This window comes from Scyliorhinus canicula, chromosome 1 (genome assembly GCF_902713615.1).
Source record: "Scyliorhinus canicula chromosome 1, sScyCan1.1, whole genome shotgun sequence".
NCBI classification, from domain to species: Eukaryota; Metazoa; Chordata; class Chondrichthyes; order Carcharhiniformes; family Scyliorhinidae; genus Scyliorhinus; species Scyliorhinus canicula.
Genome location: NC_052146.1, coordinates 163415789 through 163443378, shown reverse-complemented (window position 1 = coordinate 163443378; position 27590 = coordinate 163415789). Strand labels below are relative to the sequence as shown.

Genomic DNA, 27590 nt, shown 5'->3' with positions numbered 1-27590 from the left:
TTTCTCTGTAGGGGGTAATAGGAAGAGCTGGAATTCCAGGGCCTGCTGGCTCCCAGGGAGGAGCTGTAAGTATAACCGTACATCTACTAATCAGATCCAAGCCTGCACATACCCCACACAATACAGTTGGAAGGGAAAGCTGACCAAACTTTATTCAACAATCTATTTTCTCCGGTCATTAAAGACGCGGTTTTCCAACTTTGTTTTTGGAAACTTACAGGAAATGGGGATCTGATCAGTGGGTGAATTACAGCAAGTTTATCTATTTCAGGAATGCTAACCAGGGGTACTTATAAATGGGGATGAAAATAAAGAGTGTTGGGGAAGACCTTGCCCAGCTAACATGACACCTAGTGGAGATGAAATTGGTGGCAGTAGATTTTGAGCGGTAAGTCAGACTCTTCGATGTGTAGGCATGTCACAGTGACAATAGGATATGGCCTACCCACAATTCCCCACATCTAGCAAATGGAGATATGTAATGGAGCAGAGAGCGGCTAGCTCAAAACACGAATGGTTACAGGCTCATTCCCGTCCGTGTCTGCTGCTCTTCAGTAAACTAATCGTAGCTAAAACACCCAGGGGTGTTGTGGAAAGCGGTTTCAGTATTTCTGGGCGAGGGAACAGAGAAAAACTCTGAAAGTGTCTGCCCTGAGTTACTGTCTTGTGATTGTGGATCAAGGGTGTGCGTGTATATTCATGTTTTTGCATAAAAGTCTGTGTGCAACATGTACGGTTTAGAACATAGCAATAGATATGTATACTGACATATGTAGACAAAGGGATATGGTGCTATGCAGACTGCGTTACTGGTTTGATATGGAAGATCAAATCTCAGTATGGCTATTTGATCATTTGAATTTGGTTTTAGAAAATCATTGATAAGATAATATCAGTAAAAGCAACAAAACAGTGACAAATAAACAAGTTTGCAAATAAACATTAAATGAAAGAATTCTGCGAGTGAGAGAGTCAGTACATTTAAGAATTGTCGCCAGTGAGAGTCAACACCTTCAGGAACTGTTCCCCAGTGAAAATCAGCACCTTCAGGAACTGTACCCCAATGAGAGTCAGCACCTTCAGGAACTGTACCTCAGTGAGAGTCAGCACCTTCAGGAACTGTACCCCAGTGAGAGTCAGCACATTCAGGAACTGTATCCAGTGAGGGTCAGCACTTTCAGGAACTGTATCCCAATGAGAGTCAGCGCCTTCAGGAACTGTCCCCCAGTGAGAGTCAGCACCTTCAGGAACTGCATCCCAGTGTAGTCAGATCCTTCAGGAACTGTATCCCAGTGAAAGTCAGAACCTTCAGGAACTGTACCCAAGTGAGAATCAGCACCTTCAGGAACTGTCCCCCAGTGAGAATCAGCACCTTCAGGATCTGTACCCCAGTGAGAGTCAGCACCTCCAGGAACTGTACCCCAGTGAGAATCAGCACCTTCAGGAACTGTATCCCAGTGAGAGTCAGCACCTTCAGGAACTGTCCCCCAGTGAGAGTCAGCACCTTCAGGAACTGTCCCCCAGTGAGAGTCAGCACCTTCAGGAACTGTATCCCAGTGAGAGTCAGCACCTTCAGGAACTGTACCCCAGTGAGAGTCAGCACCTTCAGGAACTGTATCCCAGTGAAAGTCAGAACCTTCAGGAACTGTCCCACAGTGAGAGTCAGCACCTTCAGGAACTGTATCCCAGTGAGAGTCAGCACCTTCAGGAACTGTATCCCAGTGAGAGTCAGCAACTTCAGGAACTGTCCCCCAGTGAGAATCAGAACCTTCAGAAACTGTCCCCCAGTGAGAGTCAGCACCTTCAGAAACTGTCCCCCAGTGAGAGTCAGCACCTTCAGGAACTGTCGCCCAGTGAGAGTCAGCACTTTCAGGAACTGTTCCCCAGTGAGAGTCAGCACCTTCAGGAACTGTACCCCAATGAGGGTCAGCACTTTCAGGAAATGTCCCCCAGTGAGTGTCAGCACCTTCCGGAACTGTACCCCAGTGAGAGTCAGCACCTTCAGGAACTGTACCCCAGTGAAAGTCAGAACCTTTAGGAACTGTCCCCGAGTGAGAGTCAGCACCTTCAGGAACTGTCGCCCAGTGAGAGTCAGCACCTTCAGGAACTGTACCCCAGTGAGAGTCAGCACCTTCAGGAACTGTACCCCAGTGAGAGTCAGCACCTTCAGGAACTGTACCTCAGTGAAAGTCAGAACCTTTAGAAACTGTCCCCCAATGAGGGTCAGCACCTTCAGGAACTGTCCTCCAGTGAGTGTCAGCACCTTCAGGAACTGTACCCCAGTGAGAGTCAGCACCTTCAGGAACTGTACCCCAGTGAAAGTCAGAACCTTTAGAAACTGTCCCCCAATGAGGGTCAGCACCTTCAGGAACTGTCCCCCAGTGAGAGTCAGCACCTGCAGGAACTGTACCCCAGTGAGTGTCAGCACCTTCAGGAACTGTATCCCAGTGTAGTCAGAACCTTCAGGAACGGTATCCCAGTGAAAGTCAGAACCTTCAGGAACTGTATCCCAGTGAGAGTCAGCACCTCCAGGAACTGTACCCCAGTGAGAGTCAGCACCTTCAGGAACTGTCCCCCAGTGAGAGTCAGCACCTTCAGGAACTGTCCCCCAGTGAGTGTCAGCACCTTCAGGAACTGTCCCCCAGTGAGAGTCAGCACCTTCAGGAACTGTTTCTGATTGAGAGTCAGCACCTTCAGGAACTGTCCCCCAATGAGGGTCAGCACCTTCAGGAACTGTCCTCCAGTGAGTGTCAGCACCTTCAGGAACTGTACCCCAGTGAGTGTCAGCACCTTCAGGAACTGTACCCCAATGAGGGTCAGCACCTTCAGGAACTGTATCCCAGTGAAAGTCAGAACCTTCAGTAACTGTATCCCAGTGAAAGTCAGAACCTTCAGGAACTGTATCCCAATGAGAGTCAGCACCTCCAGGAACTGTACCCCAGTGAGAGTCAGCACCTTTAGGAACTGTATCCCAATGAGAGTCAGCACCTCCAGGAACTGTACCCCAGTGAGAATCAGAACCTTCAGGAACTGTCGCCCAGTGAGTGTCAGCACCTTCAGGAACTGTTCCCCAGTGAGTGTCAGCACCTTCAGGAACTGTACCCCAATGAGGGTCAGCACCTTCAGGAACTGTCCCCCAGTGAGAGTCAGCACCTTCAGGAACTGTCTCTGATTGAGAGTCAGCACCTTCAGGAACTGTATCCCAGTGAGAGTCAGCACCTTCAGGAACTGTCCCCCAGTGAGAATCAGAACCTTCAGGAACTGTCGCCCAGTGAGTGTCAGCACCTTCAGGAACTGTTCCCCAGTGAGTGTCAGCACCTTCAGGAACTGTACCCCAATGAGGGTCAGCACCTTCAGGAACTGTCCCCCAGTGAGAGTCAGCACCTTCAGGAACTGTCTCTGATTGAGAGTCAGCACCTTCAGGAACTGTATCCCAGTGAGAGTCAGCACCTTCAGGAACTGTACCCCAATGAGGGTCAGCACCTTCAGGAACTGTCCCCCAGTGAGAGTCAGCACCTTCAGGAACTGTCCCCCAGTGAGAGTCAGCACCTTCAGGAACTGTCTCTGATTGAGAGTCAGCACCTTCAGGAACTGTATCCCAGTGAGAGTCAGCACCTTCAGGAACTGTATCCCAGTGAGAGTCAGCACCTTCAGGAACTGTATCCCAGTGAGAGTCAGCACCTTCAGGAACTGTACCCCAATGAGGGTCAGCACCTTAGGAACTGCCCCCCAGTTAGAATCAGAACCTTCAGGAACTGTAGCCCAGCGAGAGTCAGCACCTTCAGGAACTGTATCCCAGTGAGAGTCAGCACCTTCAGGAACTGTATCCCAGCGAGAGTCAGCACCTTCAGGAACTGTATCCCAGTGAAAGTCAGAACCTTCAGGAACTGTATCCCAGTGAGATACGGAATAGTGAACTGAATTTGAAAATGTAAGTGATGGTTTGGAGTCTCATAATGATAATTTCATTAAGATAGAAACTAACAGGTTGGGTTTGTTTTGACAGGGTTTATCGGGACAACCAGGTCAGAAGGGAGCAGCAGGCTCTAAGGTAACATATGATTCTTCAAAACATTCCGTTAAACGTATCTTGGAAAATCCTTCTCTAATTTGGATTAAAGCTTGCCTTTCACATTGTTTGTTTTATTTTAATAATGTATTGAAGCCAATTATATCATGTAGCGTAATGGGTACTTCTGTACCACTGAGCCCGCGGCTCTGGGTAGGATTCCCAGTCTTTGGCCAATGAAGTGGAGTTCATAATATGGCCAAACTTGTTGATTATCTGCCTCTAAATCGTTTGAACACATGCCAATGGAAGGTAAGTATGGAAGAGATTCCTGATCAGACCTGTGATGGATAGAAATTGGAGACTTGACCATCACTGTCACAGCTCCAGGCTACAACATGCATTGGAAAGTGTATTTTGTCTCAGCAACTCTGACCTCTTGTAGGGGTTGTTGATTCTGGCTGGCCAGTGTGGCTCAGATTGGTGCCATCAGCACTGGGTTCAATCCCCATTCCTGCTGTGGTGGATTCGGGACCTACCTCCTTGCCCTTACCCTGATGGAGTTCACTTTGCTGTGTTTCTCACCTGCCTATGGGCAGAGAACTCCAGAAGAATTTAAACAGATACTAGGAGTGATTTAATTTTATCAGTAGTTTTTTTAGAGCTCCAAAGAATCATCAATTTCCAATCTGAGGGTTCCGGGGGTCAGAGAGCTGTGTGCAAAGTGACTTCACTGAACTGGAATATTTTTGTCCTTCAGAGTTAACCAGACTAATATCTGTGTGTGACAAATTTCAGATTTGGGGTTAAGGGTTTGGTACGTTTCGGCATAGCCCATTCGGCGTGGCTGATTCGGCGTGGCCGATTCGGCGTCAGGGAAATAATTGGCTGATTCGGCGTGGCCGTTTAGGCGTCAGGACATTTCGGCGTCACTTTTAAAAATATTTTTAAAACCTAGTTAAAAAACGTTCATTAAAACGCCGAATTGGCCACGCCGAAACGTCCCATTCCCCTCTCAGGAGCAAAGGTGAAATGGTTCCAAGGTTTTGAGTAAACCTTTTAAACCTTGGGGGTGGGGGTGAAGCGGACAGGCGGCCCAGTTCAGGGGGACAGCAGCCGGCGAGGTGAAGCGGACAGGCGGCCCAGTTCAGGGGGACAGCAGCCGGCGAGGTGAAGCGGACATGCGGCCCGGTTCAGGGGGACAGCAGCCGGCGAGGTGAAGCGGACAGGCGGCCCAGTTCAGGGGGACAGCAGCCGGTGAGGTGAAGCGGACAGGCGGCCCAGTTCAGGGGGACAGCAGCCGGCGAGGTGAAGCGGACAGGCGGCCCAGTTCAGGGGGACAGCAGCCGGCGAGGTGAAGCGGACAGGCGGCCCAGTTCAGGGGGACAGCAGCCGGCGAGGTGAAGCGGACAGGCGGCCCAGTTCAGGGGGACAGCAGCCGGTGAGGTGAAGCGGACAGGCGGCCCAGTTCAGGGGGACAGCAGCCGGCGAGGTGAAGCGGACAGGCGGCCCAGTTCAGGGGGACAGCAGCCGGCGAGGTGAAGCGGACAGGCGGCCCAGTTCAGGGGGACAGCAGCCGGCGAGGTGAAGCGGACAGGCGGCCCAGTTTAGGGGGACAGCAGCCGGTGAGGTGTCCCCTGAACTGGGCCGTCTGTCCGCTTCACCTCGCCGGCTCCTTCCGGAGTCACCCACTGCTCATGTGCAAGAGCAAGACCGATATTAAATGTCTGCTCATTGCACTAACCTGTCTTTCTGAAGCCTGTCCCGCCGCCGAAAAATTCCTCCGCCGAATGGGCCACGCTGAATGGGCCACGCCGAAAGGGCCACGCCGAATGGGCCACGCCGAAACGTCCCATCCCCTGGGGTTAAACCCAGAAACCAGCAAACTGGACTCTGCCTCTACAGTTCAATACACTGCCCTTATGGTTATGTACCCAGACCCCACTCTCACTTTCCCGATGTGCCACGTACTGAGAATTTAGGGTGGTGCGGGAGTAATACCAGAAGCTGAGCCAGGAGGGTCTGGGAATGTAGCGATTGATGGTCACCAAATCCTAGAATCATTGTCTTGTTAAGAGGAAGAAGGAGACGTATGTAAGGCTGAGGAAACAAGGTTCAGACAGGGCGCTGGAGGGATACAAGATAGCCAGGAGGGAACTGAAGAAAGGGATTAGGAGAGCTAAGAGAGGGCATGAAAAATCTTTGGCCGGTGGAATCAAGGAAAACCCCAAGGCCTTTTGCACATATGTGAGAAATATGAGAATGACTAGAGCAAGGGTAGGTCCGATCAAGGACAGTAGCGGGAGATTGTGTATTGAGTCTGAAGAGATAGGAGAGGTCTTGAATTAGTACTTTTCTTCAGTATTTACAAATGAGAGGGTCCATATTGTTGGAGAGGACAGTGTGAAACAGACTGGTAAGCTCGAGGAGATACTTGTTAGGAAGGAAGATGTGTTGGGCATTTTGAAAAACTTGAGGATAGACAAGTCCCCCGGGCCTGATGGGATATATCCAAGGATTCTATGGGAGGCAAGAAATGAAATTGCAGAGCCGTTGGCAATGATCTTTTCATCCTCGCTGTCAACTGGGGTGGTACCAGAGGATTGGAGAGTGGCGAATGTCGTGCCCCTGTTCAAAAAAGGGAATTGGGATAACACTGGGAATTACAGGCCAGTCAGTCTTCCTTCGGTGGTAAGCAAAGTAATCGAAAGGGTACTGAGGGATAGTATTTCTGAGCATCTGGAAAGACACTGCTTGATTAGGGATAGTCAGCACGGATTTGTGAGGGGTAGGTCTTCCCTTACAAGTCTTATTGACTTCTTTGAGGAGGTGACCAAGCATGTGGATGAAGGTAGTGGGGGTATGGAATGCACTGCCTGTGGAAGTAGTTGAGTCGGAAACGTTAGGGACCTTCAAGCGGCTATTGGATAGGTACATGGATTAGGGTAGAATAATGTAGTGTAGATTAATTTCTTCTTAAGGTCAGCACGGTAGCATTGTGGATAGCACAATTGCTTCACAGCTCCAGGGTCCCAAGTTCGATTTCGACTTGGGTCACTGTCTGTGTGGAGTCTGCACATCCTCCCCGTGTGTGCGTGGGTTTCCTCCGGGTGCTCTGGTTTCCTCCCACAGTCCAAAGATGTGCAGGTTGGGTGGATTGGCCATGATAAATTGCCCTTAGTGTCCAAAATTCTATGATTAACCTAGGATAAAAGTTTGGCACAACATCGTGGGCCGAAGGGCCTGTTCTGTGCTGTATTTCTCTCTCATACAATGCAGCAGATTGCCATGGTTCTCTGCGCCTTTGCTGCCTCGATGAATGAGCTGTGCAATTGGAGCAACTCCCTTCCTCGTTTCTCATATCCCTTCAGAATTCTCTTCTTCAGGTTGATATTCCAACTCCTGTTAATGGTATAAAAAAAAAATCAGCTCGGGCAGCACGGTGGCGCAGTGGGTTAGCCCTGCTGCCTCACGGCGCCAAGGTCCCAGGTTCGATCCCGGCTCTGGGTCACTGTCCGTGTGGAGTTTGCACATTCTCCCGTGTTTGCGTGGGTTTCACCCCCACAACCCAAAGATGTGCAGGGTTGGTGGATTGGCTACACTAAATTGCCCCTGAATTGGAAAAATGAATTGGGTACTCTAAATTTATATTTTTTTAAAAATCAGCAGACTAAATATATGCAAAAGGTGTTTTTCAGAATGTTAGTAAAAACTTCCCCTACAGCACACAGCGGGACAGGCTCTGCATAGCCTCTCGGGGGAGATGGTGGTGCAGTGTTAATGTCACAGAGGCCCCAGGCTGATGCGCTGGGGTCATGGGTTCAAATTCACTACCGCCACTGATGGAATTTAAATTCACCTAATTAGTAAGTCTGGAATTGAAAACTAGCCTCACTAAAGGGGACCATGAAACCAACATCAACTGACAGAAAAACAGATTCACTAATTGCATCCTTACCTGATCTGGCCTAAATAGAACTCAAAACCACACAGCAATGTTGTTAACACTTAACAACTTGTAACTCCCTCTGAAATGGTCTCGCAAGCCTAAAACACAGAAATGTGGAAAAGGAATAGAACTACCTGGCATTGCCCGAAGCACCCAAAATCACCGACACACCCAGTGCTGTCATCCCTGCAAAGTCCTTCTCAAAGATCTGGGGTCCAGTACCAAAATTGGGAGAGTTATCTCACAAACTAGCCAAGCAATAGACTGCCATCGTCATCCTCATGGAATTGTACCTTATGGACCATGTCCTGATCCTGGTCATCACCATCCCTGGGTATGTCCTATTTCACCAACAGCACAGAGGTAGTGATACAGGGATATACAGTCGGGAGCAAGTTGCCCTAGGATTCCTCAACAATGACTCTGGACCCCATGATGTCTCATGGCATCCCGCCAAACATGGGTAAAGCAAAGCAACCTCCCACTGACTACCATCTTTCTCCCTCAGCTGATGAATCAGTACCCTTCCACGTTGAACACCCATTGGAGGAAGCACTGAAAGTGGCAAGGGAGGGGGACTTCAATGACTAAGAGTGGCTTGGTAGCAGCATCGCCGACCAAACTGGCTGACTCCTAAAGGTCAAACTGCTAAGACTAGGTTGGAGGCAGATAGTGAAGGAACCAACAAGAGGGAAAAATCTACTTGATCTCATCCTCATCAGTCTGTCTGCTGGAGATATATCTACCATGACCGTATTGATAGAAATGACCACCACATAGTCCTTCTAAAAAGAAACCCTCACCTTGACGTTGAAGACACTGTCCACCATATTGTGTGGCACTGCCACTGCGCTAAATGGGATAGCTTTTGAACAGATCTAGCAACTCAAAACCACGCATCATTGAGGTACTTTACAGCCATCAGTAGCAGAATTGTATTTAAGCACAGTCTGTAATGCCATGGTATCCCTCACTCTACCATTACTATTAGGCTAGGGGATCAACCTTGGTTCAATGAAGAGTGCAGGAGAGCATGCCAGGAGCAACACCAGGCATATTGAAAAAGGAGGCGCCAACCTGGTGAAGCTACAACACAGGACCACTTGTGTGCCAAACAAAATAAGCAGCAAGTGACAGACAGAACTAAGCAATCCCTCAACCTACGGATCAGATCTAAACTCTGTAGTCCTGCCACATCCAGCCGTGAATGGTGGTGGACAATTAGACAATTAGACAACTCACTGGAGGAGGGGGCTCCACAAATATCCCCATCCTCAATAATGGGGGAGAAAGACATTTGCAACAATCTCCATCCAGAATTGCTAATTGGATGATCCATACTGGCAGCTTCCTGATTTCTCTCGGGCAGAATCTTTGCCAGTAAGTGTGTAAATCCTGCGCAAATGATCACAGATTAAATTGTCATTTGGTAGTACAAAGGTCAGGAAAGTTGTAACTTTGCAAGTAGGTGCTTATTGTATTTCCTTCACCCCCAACATTATTGACCATGTCTTCAACTGCCGAGGGCCGAAGCTCTGGAATATTCTCCTTAAACATCTGCATCCCATTTTAGATAATATTCAAAAACTTTCTCTTTTACCAAGTTAATTTGTTCTAAAATTTCCTTAAGTGACTCAGTGTCAAGTTTTGTTTGGCAATGCTCCCGTGCGGGCCCTTGGGCCAATTTGCTGTGGTAAATGTGTCTTATAACTGCAGCTGGTTTAGCGCAGTGGGCTAAGCAGCTGTCTTGTAATGCAGAGCAAGGCCAGCAGTGTGGGTTCAATTCCCGTACCAGCCTCCCTGAACAGGTGCCGGAATGTGGTGACTGGGGGCTTTTCACAGTAACTTCATTGAAGCCTACTTGTGATAATAAGTGCTCTGTGGTGCGCTGTTTCTGGTTAACAATAGTTTCTCCTGGCTCACCAGCAGATGTTTTTTTTTTAACCAACAGGGTGAAAGTGGCATCCGGGGAATGACTGGTCCCTCTGGCCCTTCAGGTCAAATGGTAAGGAAAAGTAATCCATTTATCTGATCGTATTGATCATTGTTTTTCTCCAACATTCATATTCTGTAAGGGAGAGAGAGCGAAGGGGACTAACTATCTGTTTTTGTGTTGACAGGGTGAGCGTGGACCTGAGGGGGAGATCGGCCCACCAGGCCCCATGGGCCTGAAGGTAAGTGACTTGCAAAATCGAAGGTGGCTTTCAAACGTTAGCTACTGCTGAGGTAGGTCTGGGTAGGGAGTCACCTCATAATAAATCAGCCTTGTGCACTACCTCCTTCCCTATATTGGACCCCAACAACCAACTACTGTAGTCTGTGGCTCTAAATGCTCCAGAAATGGTGGTTGAGGCTGAGAGCTGGATGGGGAAATGGGTTGAAGGGTATCATATATAGCTCGGGCTGAAGCATATGGTGGATTGGTGGGGTTCAGAGATATAGTGGTTTGGTGGGAAGCTGGGGCTGAAGGATTTAGGACAGTGGCTGAGTGGTAATGTTACAGGACTAGTAATCCAGAGATTCAGGCAAATAATTTGCCGACATGGGTTCAAATCCCACCACAGTCACTGGTGGAATTTAAATTTAATTAATAAATCTGGAATCTAAAGCTGTAAATGCTGACCATGAAGCTGCCATGGGTTGTCATAAAATCCCATTCGGAAATGTAGGAAAATAGTTATATTTTGTTGTAGTAATGTTATTAAAACCCTGGGTTCAAATACATCCTGGCTGTGTGTCAGCTAAATCTGTGATTAAGGAGCTGCAAAGGTAAGATAATCATTGATTTTAACCATTTACTTGTTTACAGAGAGATGGCAAATGGAATATGGGGCGGTATTCTCGCCCCCCCCCCCCCCCCCCACGCCAGGTGGGAGAATTGCCGCGCGAGTCACGCCATGCCTCCCCGATACCTGCACGTGATTCTCCCACCCCCCCAAATGAGCGGCACGAGAATCGCGCCAGGCCGTTCGGAGAATCACCGCTCGCCGTTTGCAGCGATTCTTCAGCCCGAATGCAGCCGGCGAAAAACCTGACTGCCCCGCCGGCACCGTCCACACCTGGTCACTGCCGGCAGGAACGCTGGGGGGATGGCCAGTGGGGAGGGGGGTTCCTTCACCATGGGGGGCCTCCGATGGGGTCTGGCCCACGATCGGGGCCCACCGATCGGCGGGCCGGCCTCTCTAAAGAAGGACCTCCTTTCCTCCGCCGCCCCGCAAGGTCCATCCGCCATCTTCTTGCGGAGCGGTCTCGGGGAGGATGGGAATTTATGCTGCGCCAAGGCCCAGCGCGCGTAAAAGACGCAACCCCGCTCCTATCCCCCCGGGGGCTGAGAATATGGGGCTGGGAGCGGGCACCGAAGCCGGAGTGAAACAATCCGGTTTTCACTCTGGCATCGGGACTTTGTCTCCCTTAAGGAGAATCGCGCCCATGGTATATGTTTAGGAGGTTCCCTGGATGTAGGATAATTTATGAGGGATTGTGTTTAATCCTAGCTAAGCAGGTCATGGAAGATCTTAGTGGGAGGTCTCTGGAAAATGCCTTTTGCTTGGGATGCAGGCAATGTAATTAATGGGTGGAGCGAGGTCTGTCTGTAGTTTTGCAGTCTGCTATAAGATTTTAAGTTGAGCAGCAGTTTGTCATAGGGTTTGAGTCTGACAATGCAGAAGAATTTTCAGATTGTTCTTGAAGGCATCTCTCTCCAAAAGCTAGCACAGACAAGGAAGTAACCCTGATTGTAAACTTTATTTACAAGGGTAATTTGAACTGTATTGGATTGCTCAACTGGAATATACGGTGGGAGGTGTAGATAGAGTTGAAGTTTTTTTCCCCTTTTATTTAAGAACTGTTTTAACTGTTAATTGGAAAGCTATTACTCTGTTGGAATGTGATTGATTCTGTGTTTAAATTAAAGTTCTTTTCAACATAGAAGATACATATTGGTCACTGTTTCCACCCCTGTGGTTCAGTAGTCTTCCCTCACAGTCTTACAAATTGTAAATTGTTGGGATTCTCGTGTGGGATCCTAACAGTCTTTTTAGGGAAGGAAATTTGCCGTCCTTACCTGGTCTGGCCTACATGTGATTCCAGGCTCACAATGTGATTGACTCTTAGCTGCCCCTTTCCAATGGCCGAGCAAGCTAGTCAGTTTAAGAACAATTTGGGTTGGGCAATGAACGCTGGCCCAGCCAGCGACGCCCACATCCCATGAAACAATTTTTTAAATTGTGGGTGAGGTTGAGGGATAATGTGCCTGAGTGGGTGGATTTAAGGGGTATGGTGGGTCGGATTGCGAAGTGGGTGATGCTGATTAATCACAATCCTGGCTTTGGTACCGCAAGAGGTCTACCCCTGCAATGTCCTGTCTTCCCATGCAAATCTTCGCCTGATTGAACGGTTGTTGACCAACAATCAAGCAGCTTTTTTGTTCCCAATCTCCGATATATTTTTAAAGTCCCAATAATTTCATAGCTTTGCAACTGAGTCATTGGAGATTGACAGAATCAGAGAATCTTTAAGAGTGCAGAAGGTGGCCATTCACCCATCGAGTCTGCACCAATGGTTAATTTCTGGAGACTCCAGAATAAACTGGAAGATTAGCGATTCTTTGCAAGGCTAACTATTGAATGTTTTACTGATTGTATGAAACACATGTTACTAGTGGTGTGGCACAACTATTCACAGCCCCTTCACTGCACTGTGTAAACCACAGAGTGGGATATATGTACACTGGAACATAGTATAACCCCGAAGAGGTGCTAACATTGGATTCTAGTAGTGATCTGCCTTTCGATGTAAACTTTGCTCCAACAACCCTTTGAAAGCATAAGCCATTCTCCAGCCACCTCCCACTAAGTTGTCCCATGACCTGCGTAACTAGGATTAAACACAATCCTTCATAAATTATCTACACTCCAGGGAACCTCCTAATCCATTTCTTATTATATAACTGGTGCCCACTCATTACTGCCTCAATAATCAGTGTAGAATCCATCAGCCCTGTCTTTATGAAAACCCTTCAAGAAACCTTCAGTCTGTTCAAGTCCACTTCACTGTTAAAGACTGGAAGGGGCATGGGGGCAATTTCAATTAACATCACATCACCAGCACTCAGCAAGGTAACAAATGTCCTGAATTATGGTTTGGAATTGACAATGGACTCCCACTAACAGTGTGGTCTCTTTGCTCTGAGATTACTCTTATTACTGCTGCAAATACTACAGCATCACTCTCACTTGTTTCTCGTTCTCTCTAGGGTGACAGAGGAATGGCTGGTGGAACTGGTCCTCCAGGACCTAGAGGCAAGGCTGTAAGTATTAAAAGTCAGTCTGTACTGGTGGACCAGGATCAATATGCAATGTGCAGCATTCCTGTTGTTTCACAGTCAGTGCCTCAATAATAACTGTCCTATTCTATTTATAGACCAATTTGGTCCAAATTTTAGTTTGATTTTCATTTTAATTGGGATCATGGGTGGTCGGGGGAGTTGGCGGTGAGCTTGTTAACAAAAAGGCAGTTGTTTTCATTCTTATTTTTTTAAGAATTTGTTTCAAAAATCTCCAGGTGAACTTGCTGATCTTGTCTGATCAGGGAGCTTCGGTCAATGAAAACAGAGATCAAGAGAAACAGACAGCAATCTCCTGTTGTTACCCGAAAGCTAAACTCAAATTATCTGATCGCTCACATTTTTTTCAGCACAATTTGTAACCAGTTACTCGTCTCCTGCATGTTCTGGCTGATTGACAGTGATTTAATGGGGTTGAATAAATGGCTCTCTCTGTGTCATACTGAGACTGGGCAGAATTGACACAGTAACCGGAGAGCATTGCGTGACGAGCTAACCTGAAAGAACCATTTGTTGAAGGGAATCCGAATACAGAGGATGTATAAAGCGTCCTTGGAAATTACTCAGGGTCTGGTTCCCACAGTAGGAAACGGTTTGAGGAAAGATTGTAATTTCTTGAATCCAGGAATTTCAAATTCCCAGCAGTTTGTTGAGGCAGGAGTTGGGGAGAAGGACTTTCCCTTGTCTATGAGAGATTGCAGACCATGCTCAGTCAGCTACAAGTACCCATTAGGAACACACAAAATAGGAGCAGGAGTAGGCTATTCAGCCCCTCAAACCTACTCTGCTATTCAACAAAACCATGGCTGATCTTCTATCTCGGCGCCATTTTTCTGCACCATACCTTTACTATCTTTAATACCGAGAAATGTTTCGATCTCTGTCTTGGATATACTAAATAATTGAGCCTCTGTCCTCTGAAGTAGAGAATTCCAAAGATTCACCACCGTCTGAGTGAAGAAATTACTCCTCATCTCAATCCCAAATGGACTAACCCTTATTCTGACACTGTGTCACAGAATCCCTACAGTGCAGAGAGAGGACATTCGGCCCATTGAGTCTGCACCGACCCTTCGAATGAGCACTTTACTCATGCCCACTCCCCACTAACCCTGTAAACCCATAACCTAACCTGCACATCCATGGACACGAAGGGGCAATTTAGCGTGACCAACTCACCTAATCTGTACATCTTTGCACTGTGGGACAAAACCGGAGCACCTGGAGGAAACCCAGGCAAATACGGAGCAAATGTACAAACTGTCACCTGAGGATGGAATTGAATCTGGGTCCCTGGTGCTGTGAGACAGCAGTGCTAACCCTGTGCCACCTGCCCATGTCCTCTGGTTCTAGACCCCAGCCAGGGGAGCATCCTTCCTGAATCCAACCTGTCGAGACCTGTAAGAATTTTGTACACTTCGATGAGGTCACTTCTCATTCTTTGAAATGGCAGAGAATATAGGCCCAGTTTCCTCAATCTCTCCTCAAAGGGCTAGCCTACCTATGAGGGGTGTAACCTCTCTGGGTACGCTCTCACATACAGCTTTGGTGAGTGACTTGTTGGACACTAAGGCAGGAAGATTAGAGTCTGATTTTCCAGCCAGCAGCAGGCGCCAACAAGGCAACGTACTGAAGGCAAAGAGTTTGATTTTTCCCTTTGAGGCGGATTTCACGAGTCGGGAGATTTCAGGGTGAACCCTAACTCCTGCCTGGCAATACCTGCCCACACTGTTTTCATTGTGGGGTGTTGGATGGGTGATGATCGTCTCTGCCAAACCAATAGGCAGAATTTAAGTTCCCTCAAAGGCTTCTGTGGGTTCTGAGGTGGAGGAGGGTTGGGGATGCGGGGGAAGGGAGGAGTGTAAAAACTGAATGAATTTCCCTCGGAACGCACCTACCCAAACCCAGATGCGATTTCATACTTGGGCAGGCAGAACCTCAGACGGGAATCCTGTCCTTTCATGTATTAAGACCCTTAAGTGGCAATTTAATCGCCACTCCAGGGCCTTATCCTGTCCAGCCTCAATTATTAGACTGGCAGGACCGGGTGCAGGGAGGGTGGGAAAGTGACATTGACATTTTTCCCCATCTCAGACGAGAAGTCTGGAGGAAAGGGTAGAGCGAGGGAACCGTGGTTTACCAAAGAAGTAGAATCTCTTGTTAAGAGGAAAAAGGAGGCCTATGTGAAGATGAGGCGTGAAGTCTCAGTTGGGGCGCTTGATAGTTACAGGGAAGCGAGGAAGGATCTAAAGAGAGAGCTAAGACGAGCAAGGAGGGGACATGAGAAGTCTTTGGCAGGTAGGATCAAGGAAAACCCAAAAGCTTTCTATAGGTATGTCAGGAATAAAAGAATGACTAGGGTAAGAGTAGGGCCAGTCAAGGACAGTGGTGGGAAGTTGTGTGTGGAGGCTGAGGAGATAAGCAAGATACTAAATAAATACTTTTCGTCAGTATTCACTCAGGAAAAAGATAATATTGTGGAGGAGAATGCTGAGACCCAGGCTATTAGAATAGATGGCATTGAGGTGCGTAGGGAAGAAGTGTTGGCAATTCTGGACAAGGTGAAAATAGATAAGTCCCCGGGGCCTGATGGGATTTATCCTAGGATTCTCTGGGAAGCCAGGGAAGAGATTGCTGAGCCTTTGGCTTTGATTTTTAGGTCATCATTGGCTACAGGAATAGTGCCAGAGGACTGGAGGGTAGCAAATGTGGTCCCTTTGTTCAAGAAGGGGAGTAGAGATAACCCCGGTAACTATAGGCCGGTGAGCCTAACATCTGTGGTGGGTAAAGTCTTGGAGAGGATTATAAAAGATACGATTTATAATCATCTAGATAGGAATAATATGATTAGGGATAGTCAGCATGGTTTTGTGAAGGGTAGGTCATGCCTCACAAACCTTATCGAGTTCTTTGAGAAGGTGACTGAACAGGTGGACGAGGGTAAAGCAGTTGATGTGGTGTATATGGATTTCAGTAAAGCGTTTGATAAGGTTCCCCACGGTCGGCTATTGCAGAAAATACGGAGGCTGGGGATTGAGGGTGATTTAGAGATGTGGATCAGAAATTGGCTAGTTGAAAGAAGACAGAGAGTGGTGGTTGATGGGAAATGTTCAGAATGGAGTTCAGTTACGAGTGGCGTACCACAAGGATCTGTTCTGGGGCCGTTGCTGTTTGTCATTTTTATAAATGACCTAGAGGAGGGAGCAGAAGGATGGGTAAGTAAATTTGCAGACGACACTAAAGTCGGTGGAGTTGTAGACAGTGCGGAAGGATGTTGCAGGTTACAGAGGGACATAGATAAGCTGCAGAGCTGGGCTGAGAGGTGGCAAATGGAGTTTAATGTGGAGAAGTGTGAGGTGATTCACTTTGGAAAGAATAACAGGAATGCGGAATATTTGGCTAATGGTAAAATTCTTGGTAGTGTGGATGAGCAGAGGGATCTCAGTGTCCATGTACATAGATCCCTGAAAGTTGCCACCCAGGTTGATAGGGTTGTGAAGAAGGCCTATGGTGTGATGGCCTTTATTGGTAGAGGGATTGAGTTCCGGAGCCATGAGGTCATGTTGCAGTTGTACAAAACTCTAGTACGGCCGCATTTGGAGTATTGCGTACAGTTCTGGTCGCCCAATTATAGGAAGGACGTGGAAGCTTTGGAACGGGTGCAGAGGAGATTTACCAGGATGTTGCCTGGTATGGAGGGAAAATCTTATGAGGAAAGGCTGATGGACTTGAGGTTGTTTTCGTTAGAGAGAAGAAGGTTAAGAGGTGACCTAATAGAGGCATACAAAATGATCAGAGGGTTAGATAGGGTGGACAGCGAGAGCCTTCTCCCGCGGATGGAGGTGGCTAGCACGAGGGGACATAGCCTTAAATTGAGGGGTAATAGATATAGGACAGAGGTCAGAGGTGGGTTTTTTACGCAAAGAGTGGTGAGGCCGTGGAATGCCCTACCTGCAACAGTAGTGAACTCGCCAACATTGAGGGCATTTAAAAGTTTATTGGATAAGCATATGGATGATAAGGACATAGTGTAGGTTAGATGGCCTTTAGTTTTTTCCATGTCGGTGCAACATTGAGGGCCGAAGGGCCTGTACTGCACTGTATCGTTCTATGTTCTATGTAAGTGAAGGGGGGGGCACCTCACTCTGAAGGCCCCCTCAGAGTTGGCCCTCCCATGGCCTTTTGCCCCAAATATCACTATTGACCCACCGTTCCCCCCCCACACACACACACACACACACACACACACCCCACGACTCTCCCGTGCATCCACTTCCATCCCATATCCGGGACTTACCTTTCGACCAAAGGTTCTGGGATTTAGACCGAGGCAGAGTGCTGCAGTACCGCTTCTGGCCACTGCAGTGCTGTGCCTGGCTGGGTTGAAGAGATTGACAGTTCACAAAGATGGACAGACGTCTGCCAGTCTACGTGAGAGTGCAGTGAGAAATCAGGGCCGGGATTCTCTCCTACCCGGCGGGGCGGGGGGTCCCGGCGTAGCGGAGTGGCGCCAACCACTCCGGCATCGGGCCTCCCCAAAGGTGCGGAATTCTCCGCACATTTGGGGGCTAGGCCCGCGCCGGAGTGGCTGGCGCCACGCCAACTGGCGGCAAAACCGGCGCCAACGGCCTTTAACGCCCGCCCCCCCCCCCCCCCGGCGTCGGGGCTGGCCGAAAGGCCTTCGCCGGTTCGCGCATGCGCCGGTGCGTCAGCGGCCGCTGACATCACCAACGGCTCATGCGCGGTAGGGGGGTTCTCTTCCGCCTCCGCCATGGTGGAGGCCGTGGCGGCGGCAGAAGAAAAAGAGTGCCCCGACGGCACTGGCCCACCCGCCGATCGGTGGACCCCAATCGTGGGCCAGGCCACCGTGGGGGCATCCGCGGGGTCCGATCGCCCCGCGCCCCCCCCCAGGATCCCGGGGGGCCCCTCGCGCCGCCAATCCCGCCGCCACCAGAGGTGGTTGGAACCACGTCGGCGGAATTGGCCTGTCAGTGGCGGGACTTCGGCCCATCGCGGGCCGGAGAATCACCGCAGGGGGCACCCCGATCGGCGGGTCGTGATTCCCACTCCCACCAATTCCCGGGTGACGGAGAATTCCGCCCCAGTTCTAGCTTGGAGTTTGGAGGTCGTGAGGTGATGTTAGAATTCAAAGGTGACGTGGGCAAGTGGAAGCAGCTAACTGGATGAGTACAGTCAGGTAAGTATTTACCGTATATACTCGCGTAACATGCGACTTTTGAGCACCTAATTTGAAGCCTAAATTTCGGGGGTCGCATGATACGCAAGGTACAAAAATCGCGGGTGTGAAATGCTGGCCAAGATAAGTCACATAGCATCCAGCTGGCTTTACTAGCGTCGTTCAGCCACTTGCCGTTTCCATTCATAAAAACTCATAAAGCTCAATATTCATAAAATCCACTCTTCCCATCTTCCCATCAGAATACTACTCTTCAGATTTTGACCACAGCATTCTGATGGGAAGATGTTCAGCCACTTGACGTTTCCATTCATGTTTTTATGAATGGAAACGGCAAGTGGCTGAACAACGCTAATAAAGCCAGCTGGAAAGCTGTTCGAATCGCGAACAGCTTTCACAGCAGAATCCACTCTGCAGAAACCACACACAATGATACCATTTGGAAGTTTTAGTTTCCAAAATTAATTTCCAAAAAAGTCACTCGCATGATACATGAGGTATACCATAAAAGAATGTTTTTGGGCCGAAAATTTAGGGGTCGCATGATACGCGAGATCGAAAGTGACGCGAGTATATACGGTAGTACTTTTGTCACCTATAGTTTGTGAGGCTCATACTTTGTGGTTTAAAGTTTGTCAGGGCTATATTCCGTAGTAACAAGGAGCAGGGAAGACGGGTCCGAGAGTAATTCATATTATTTTAATTGTTTTCCAAAAGGTTTAATTTTGAGGGGAAAGTCGTGATAGGAGAGTTCAAAGTCATGGCGTTGTCCTCCTGCTCTATGTGGGAAGTCAGGAAGATTTTCAATGCCCGTGGCTAGCGTGTGTACAGGAAGTGTCTCCAGCTCCAGCTGCTGGAAGCTCAGGTCTCAGAGCTGGAGCGGCTGCTGGGGACACTGTGTAGTATCCAAGAGGTGTATCGTGGATAGCACATTTAGAGAGGTGGTCACACCACAGCTAAGACCCCAGAGGCAGGAAGGGAATGGGTGACCACACCAGACAGAGCAAGAGGATAAGGCAGGCAGTGCAGGTATCTCCTGTGGCCATTTCCCTCCAAAACAGATAAAGTACTTTGGATCCTGTTGAGAAGAATGGCCTCTTTGGGAAAGCAGCAACAGTAAAATTTGTTGCACCATGATTGGCTCTGCTGCACAGGAGAGGAGTAAAAAGTGTGGGGATGCAATAGTTGAAGGGGGTTCAATTGTTTTTTTTTAAATATTTTATTGAGTCATTTATAGTTTTAACAATTTAAACAATTTTAAACATAAAATTTCAACAACAAAAACACAGCAATATAACCAACAAACCCCCGAGCACACACCTCAGCCAACATGGCTTACACAAACAGTGCCACCTTTCCCAGCCCCCCCCCCCCCCCCCCCTCCGTAGGTTCTCCTGCCCTCACTCGTCTCTCAAATGCCACTCCTTCCTCCCCTTGCTGACAGCTTAATTTTTCTCCAAGAAGTCGATGAATGGCTGCCACTTCCGAGTGCAACGAATCCCTCAAGGCGTATTTAATTTTCTCAAGGCTGAGAAACCTCGGCATGTCTCTAACCCTTACCCCCGACTTCGGGGATTGCGAGTCCCTCCATCCCAGTAAGATCCACCTCTGGGCCACAAGGTGGCAAAGGCCCGGACGACGGCCTCTCTCACCCCCTGGGTTCCCGGGTCTTCCGACACACCGAAAGATCACTTGTAAGACTTCTGACATGACGTCAGCAAATCCCTGCCAGAAACCCCTTACCCTCAGACATGCCCAAAACATATGGACATGGTTCGCAGGACTCCCCGCACAGCACCCACACCTGTCCTCCACCCCCTCAAAGGACCTGCTCATCCAGGCCACCGTCATCAGGCTGAGCCTGGCGCACGACGAGGATGCATTGACTCACCTCTCGGCCTCCTCCCATAATTCGGCCTTCAACTCCCTCCCCCCTCCCAGCTCTTCTTCCCACTTCCAAGGGGGGATTCAATAGTAAGGGGAATAGATAGGTGTTTCCGTGGCTGCAAATGAGACTCTAGGATGGTATGGTACCTCCCTGGTGCTAGCGTCAAGAATGTCTCAAAGCGGCTACAGAACATTCTGGAGGGAGAGGGTGAACAGCCAGTAGTCATGGTGCACATTTGCTCAAAGAGACATAGGGTAAAAAAAAATGGGAAGAGGTCCTAAAAGCAGAATATACGGAGTTAGGAAGTAAGTTAAAAGGTAGTGACCTCAGAATGGCTAGCTTTCTCTGTTTGGAGGAAATCAAGTTTGCCTTGAGAGGGTCAATGTTAGGGTTCACCCGGAGGTGGCAGCCATTTGTCGACTTCTTCGCGGAAAATTGTCAGCAGATGCGGGGGGAGTAGTATAGATTAGAGTAGGGGGTTAATAAGGGTGGGACCTGTGTCAGAGGTAAATGGCTTTTGCACTATGTTTATGGTTTCATGTATATTGGTTATTTTGTTTTTGTTACTACACCAAAAATAGCTCAATAAATGTTTATTACAAAAGAATTACTAACAGTGCCATGTGCCAGTCAGAGTAGAAATAGCACGATATATGGGATGAATATGTGGTTGAATAGATGGTGTGAGGGGCAGGATTTCAGATTCCTGGGACCATTTCTGGGGAGGGACAAACTGGTTGGATTACACCTGGGCAGGACTGGGACTGATGTTGAGGGGAGGTGTGGTGAATGTATTCACCATAATGCATGCATGATACCGTAACCTGTGACCTATGACCTGGAAGTGGTGATATGAACTGCTTCTAGGTACTGTACTGTAACCCCAGTATGGCTCCGCCTCTGGCTCCACCCTCACCAGGGCCATTTTAGGCCGGCCCCCTGCGGGCGGCATTCATCTGTACTACTGACTCTGGCTAGGCGAGTTCATGACTAATAAAGCCTACTGTTCACTCGCTCTCTCTGCCTCACTGTGAATTGAAGGTATATCAGGGGGCATTTGCCAGGGTTGTTGGGGAGGGTTTAAACTAAAATAGCAGGGGAATGGGAATCTATGCAAGGAGTCAGATGAAGGAGAAACAAAGGCAAGGACAAAAGACGGAAAGGGGAATAAGAAAAGTGGTAGGTGGAGAAATTAAGGGCCAGAATCAAACAGGGCCACAGTGAAAAATAATGTGAACGGTACGAGGAATGTGAAAAAGACAAAAGGCTGGATTCTCCGTTTTTTGGACTATGTCCCCACGCCGGCATCAAAACAGTGGTGTTTTACTCCTGAAAATCCTGGATTAAAGGGACACGAGTTGCTAGCCCTGCAGGGGGCTAGCAGGGACCCGGATTAAATCTCACGGTTTTTGCTGCAGATACGCACTTCCGCCTCCAGCAGCCATGCCGTGCTCCATGGCGGACTTGGACCGCGGAGGTAGACCCACAAAGGAGACCCCAGATCGGCCGCGCGCCTGACCATCACTGGTCATTCCCCGGCCACCTATAAGGCCCCCCCGGCTTCCGATCCGCCCGCCCCGACCAGGGCGGCCACAGACTGATCCGCAGCCGCCATGCGAGTATCCCGACCGGCTGGACCAGGTTAGTTTCATGCCGTCGGGACTTTGGCCGGTCGGGGGTGGAGGATGTCGGAGCGGGCCTCTGGCAATGGCCCCCAGCGGCGTGCCATACTCCCCTGTGATGGCGCTTTTCGGCGCCCAGAGAATCGGCAAACTGGCGCTGGTCCCGATTTCGTGTCTGACTGGATTCTTCACCCCGGCACAGGCCGCGATTTCGGCCTCAGGGTGCGGAGAATCCAGTCCCCAAGATTTTGTGCCTTAATGTATGGTACATTGACAATAAAGTGGATGAATTAGTTATGCAAATAGATGTAAAGGGGTATGATATCGTCGGGATTACAGAGACATGGCTGCAGGGTGACCAGGGATGGGCACTGACTATCCAGGGTATTCAGTATTCAGGAAGGACAGAAAAAGGAAAAAATGGTGGAATGGAGAATCATTGAAGATATTTCATTCAAGTGACCTATAGTCGGGGAACCCAGTAGCACTAGTTCGTCCAGAGTCTTGATGCTGTCATCAGCTCTTGCTTTACAACCAAACATGCTTTTATATTTAGATCTTTTACAGTTGTCATGATGGGAAGAGTGAAATATGTACACCCTGGCTTCCTGTGGTCACAATGTACAATCTAAATATCCCAGCAATGGAATCATGGGCAACCCAGGCCAATCGCTGTTTCCAAGTCAGCTGTCAGGACAAGGCAGAGGTTATTAATGGAGCCAATCAATCACTCTCCTATGGCCAGAACTAAAGAACAAACAAATATAAAATAAAAGCAAATTACTGCAGATGCTGGAATCTGAAACAAATACAGAAAATACTGAACAATCTCAGCAGGTCTGGCAACATCTGTGGAGAGAGGAGGGAGCTGACGTTTCGAGTCTGGATGACTCTTTGTCACAGCTGGAGGGAGCTGGAAATAGGGTCAGATTTATACTGTTGTGGGCTTTGGGGTGGGGCGGCGCGTGGAGCAGTGGGGCTGGATAGGGGGCCAGCGATAGGTGGAGATAGCAAAGATGTCGTGGACAGAAAGATAAAGTTAATGTAAATTGCGGTGATCAAGGCTAAGAAGGGACTTGATAGGGGCACATCTAGAGAAAGAGCTATAAAAGGTTGAAACTCAATTTCCTTCCTTGAAGGGAATGTTAATCAGTCTAAGAACACTAAATGGGAAGAGCCATTTATGCAGACAAAGGATTTTTGAGGCTACAGTTATTGCTTTTATTGGAAAACAGCAGGACGAAGTGTGGCTTCATGTGAACCTGTTGATATTATATAAACCATTAATGCAGTTTGTAAAACAACTGTCAATCACTATTGGCTTATGCCCAACCAAATATGTTATTTTTTTGAGTTTGTATCCTGATGTATGAGATGGTGGAGTTGACATTGTAATGCAATCAGAGTGGTTGGATGTGAAAGAGCTCCACTGCAGCTGAGAATATCAGTCTTAGGTACAAGTGCCATCTGGTGCTCAGGCATAGAACTTGTACCCAAACACAGACCAGTCAACGTGAGCAGGCAAACGTGGCATCAACAGATACTCTTAAATAAAGTAACCAAACTCCCTCAACATTGATGTTGCGGTTCTTTTTTTTAAAAAATCTTTTATTGGCATTTTCAATATTATGTACATTGACGTTTGTGTTTATTTATTGTACAGTGTCACGCAAGAAGACTTTTATCTTACTTTACTTTATTTACAGATTGCTGCCGTCTAGTTTGGCATGTCCTCCCACGCCCCCTTTCCCCCCCCCCCCCCCCCCCCTCTTGCTATCCTCCTTGGTCGATACAGGGGGTTTCCCCTTTTTTTTTGGTGATCCCCCTGTGTTGTCCCTCTTTGCCCATTTCAGACTCTCTTCCCCCCTCCCCCCGGGTTGTGCATCCCTGGCATTGCTCCTTGTCTTCCCCCCCCCCCCCCCCCCCCCCTCTACTCCTTCCAGTTCTCCCTCTGTTGGTTGTTGCTGGCCTCAAACAGATTTTGGAACAGACCGACAAATTGCCCCTTTGCAGTAAGGAAGCCTTCCTCTGACCCTCGGATGGCATATTTGATCTTCTCCAGATGGAGAAATTCTGAAAGGTCAGTTAGCCAGTCTGCAGCTGTGGGTGGTGCTGCTGATCGCCAGCTGAGGAGGATTCTCCGGCGCGCGATTAGGGAAGCAAAAGCTAGGGTGTGGGCCCCCTTCCTCATGTGTAACTCTGGCTGCTCTGTGTGGTGATATGCATCACTGTAGATACACGAGGGGTTAATGTAAGTACACGTAGACTAGCTAGACACTAGAGGGAGCACTAGAGATATGACACACACACTCAACCAATAGGTCAGTAAGATAGGACACAACCAATGGGCATTCACGATACACACAGAGGTGACACTACCACAGGGCGGCATTGCACCAACCCATATATAAAGGACACAGCACACATGATCTTCCTCTTTCCAGTGGAGACACTCAGTGAGTAGAGACTCAGGGTTGATTCAATATCACACCCACCACGTGGATTGTAGCAGACTGGTTAGTCAGTCTGAGTAGCTATAGAAGGATTAACAGTAGTGGCGAACCCGAGTAGGAGAATTGTAAATAGTTCAATAAACGTGTTGAAGTTATTTCCATGTCTGAACCTTCTTTGTCAGAATGCACATCAAGGAAGCCGCTTATGCTACACCAAGAGCATAACAAGATACTCTGATCACCGGATGATTGCCACTATCAGGCATGGCTTCACCCTCACCCCCACAACCTTGGACATTGTCTCAGAGAAGGCTGTCCAGAACTCACAAGTTTGGGGCAAGCCCAAAACATTTGGGTGTGGTTGGCCGGGCCCCTCTGGCACCGCTCACATTTATCCCCCACCTCCGGGAAGAATCTGCTCATTCGGGTTCTGGTCAGGTGTGCTCTGCGCACCACTTTGAACTGTATGTGGCTGAGCCTTGCGCAGGGGGAGGTGGAGTTGGCCCTGCTTCGCTCCATAGTTCCCACACCACTTCTGTCCCCAGTTCGTCCTCCCATTTCCGTCTGGTCTTGTCCAGTGGTGTTCGGACTCTGTCCAGTAGCTGTCCGTATATCTTCCCATATAGTCCCTCCTCCTTACTGTCCGTGGTCATCAGGTCCTCTCCTAGTGTGGACTTCAGGGCCCTGGGGTATCTTATGGTCTCTTTGTGGAGGAAATGTTTTATTTGTAAGTGCCCCATTTCCGGTTCTGTCAGCAATTCCCATTCGTCCGTCAGTTTGCTCAGCGTCGCGAGTCTGTGTAACACGTAGAAGTCCCTGTCAGCATTTCCCCGTCCTGTCTCCGTTTTCTAAATGTTGCATCTAGCATAGCTGGCGGGTCTGTGGTTACCACAGATGGGGGCCATGGGGACATCCCAGTCAGCCCAAAATGTTGTCCTAGCTGGCCCCACGATTTCAGTGCGGCCATTACCACTGGGCTCGATGTGTATTTCGCCGAGGTGGATGGGAGTGCTGCCATGGCCAGAGCCTGGAGGGTCGTTCCCTTGCAGGAGGCCTCCTCCATCTAAATCCACTCCGATTTGGGTTTGTGCACCAATCTCCTTATCCTTTCCGCTGTTGCTGCCCAGTGGTAGTATTGCAGGTTTGGCAGTGCCAGGCCACCCTTAATCTTCCTCCTTTGCAGTGTTGGTTTGGGGACTCTTGGAGTCTTACCCCTCCCACACAAACGCCATAATTAAGCTATCTAGGTTCTGGAAGAAGGCCTTGGGGATGAAGATCGGTTTGGACCTAAACAGGAAGAGGAACCTCGGCAGCACGTTCATCTTGATCGTCTGCACTTTCCCCAACAGGGAGAGTGGGAGTGCGCCCCACCTCTGTAGGTACTTTTTAAGTTCCTCCACCAGGCTGATCAGGTTCCACTTGTAGATCTGTGTCCAGTCTCTGGCTATTTGGATCCCCAGGCATCGGAATCTGTTTTGGGCCAATTTGAATGGGAGCTCTGTCCTTCCCCTGTTTGGGTTCACTGGGAATGCCTCGCTTTTGCCCAGGTTGTGTTTGTAACCTGAGAAAGTTCTGAACTCTTTCAGGATCTGCATGATTGCCTTCAGTCCTTCCTGTGGTTTTGAGCTGCCTGATGTTCGCAGTGACTTGCCTACCCTTGACAAAGCCCATCTGGTCTTCAGCGACCACCTCTGGTCCGCAGCCTTTTGACCAGGACCTTAGCGAGTATTTTCGCATCCACATTCAGCAGCGAAATGGGTCTATTTGATCCACATTCTGTCAGGTCTATGTCTTTTTTGGATATCAGTGAGATTGTGGCCTGCACTAGCGTAGGTGGCAGAGTGCCCCTTGCTAGAGAGTCTGCTAACATATCCCTTCGATGTGGGGCCAGGGCCTGTCCGAATGTTTTGTAGCAGTCCGCCAGGAACCCATCAGGACCCGACGCCTTCCCCGCCTGCATGGAACTGATGTTCTCCATGATTTCTCCCAGATCTATTGGTGCTTCCCGCCCTGTCGTCCCCCACAACCGGCATTTCCAGTCCGTCGAGGAACTGTTTCATCCCCCCGTCCCCATTGGGGTGCTCGCAGGTGTACAGTCCCTGGTAGAAGTCCCCGATTGACTTCTTTTGGTTCCACCACCAGTCTGCCTCTGTTGTCCTTCACCTGCGCTATTTCCCTCGTGACTGCCTGCTTTCTCAGCTGGTGAACCAGTAGGTAGCCAGCTTTTTCTTCTTGTTCGTAAAAAGTCCCACGCATTTGACGGAGTTGGGACACTGTTTTCCTTGTGGATAGCAAGTTAAAGTCCATCTGTAGCTTTTTCCTCTCTGCCAGCAGCTCTCCAGTTGGGGTTTTGGAGTATTTTCAGTTGTCCTCCAAGATGGAGTCGGTCAGCTGTTGCCTGGCCACCCTCTCGTCCCTATCTCTGCATGCCTTGTAAGCTATTATTTCCCCACGTATCACAGCCTTCGGTGCCTCCAAGAACATGGAAGGTGAGTCTTCCCCGTTCCGGCCTTTTATCCTCGTGCTGGGTTAACTCAGTCTAATTGAGCACGGGGAACAATCATCCCCAGCTGGATGAGTTCTGTGCAGGTTATTACACTCCTCCCCCCCACCCAAAGTCCAAAACCGCTCGCAAGCACGATCATTGAGGATGAGTGGATAGGAGAGGACCAAACGGGTGCAAACACAACAGTGGCCAGGCAACAAACCCCACAAAACCCAGATTGGTTCGGATAAGACGTTACCGAACAGGGAAGCAGGACGGGCCGGCGGGTACTCCACCAAGCATTACCTCCGGCCCGACACCCTCACCAGTCGCACAGGGGGCGAAGCTGTCAGCAGCCGAACCCAGGGACTCCGCGTGCCAGGGCATCGGACCCATCAACCCAAGGCCCAATTGATGTGGTATGCCTTCTAGCCACGGGGGGGAACATCGGACAAAGTCCACCTCAATGTCCCGTAACTCCCAAATGCCCCTTAATTAAAAAAAAAAAATAAGGCACGCTAAAGTTTACCTAAAATTAAAGCACGTACCAAAATGCCCAGGGAGCTGTCGCCCTGACGTTCTTACAATACCTCCATGCAGCACAAATAAAAAAAAAACAGCGGGGCTCCCACAAGCTGCCACA

The 27590-nt window shown here is 49.0% G+C and overlaps 1 protein-coding gene across 2 annotated transcripts in view; it reads left to right on the top strand.

The window, feature by feature from the left end:
- col9a2 (procollagen, type IX, alpha 2) overlaps window positions 1–27590 on the top strand; it is a 202525-nt gene that overhangs the window by 132948 nt on the left and 41987 nt on the right. For both annotated transcript variants that reach the window (XM_038801996.1, XM_038801988.1), the window contains 5 exons: window positions 12–65; window positions 4007–4051; window positions 9910–9963; window positions 10079–10132; window positions 13213–13266. In XM_038801996.1, the coding sequence (XP_038657924.1) occupies window positions 12–65; window positions 4007–4051; window positions 9910–9963; window positions 10079–10132; window positions 13213–13266 (261 nt within the window). The remainder of the gene's footprint in view (window positions 1–11; window positions 66–4006; window positions 4052–9909; window positions 9964–10078; window positions 10133–13212; window positions 13267–27590) is intronic.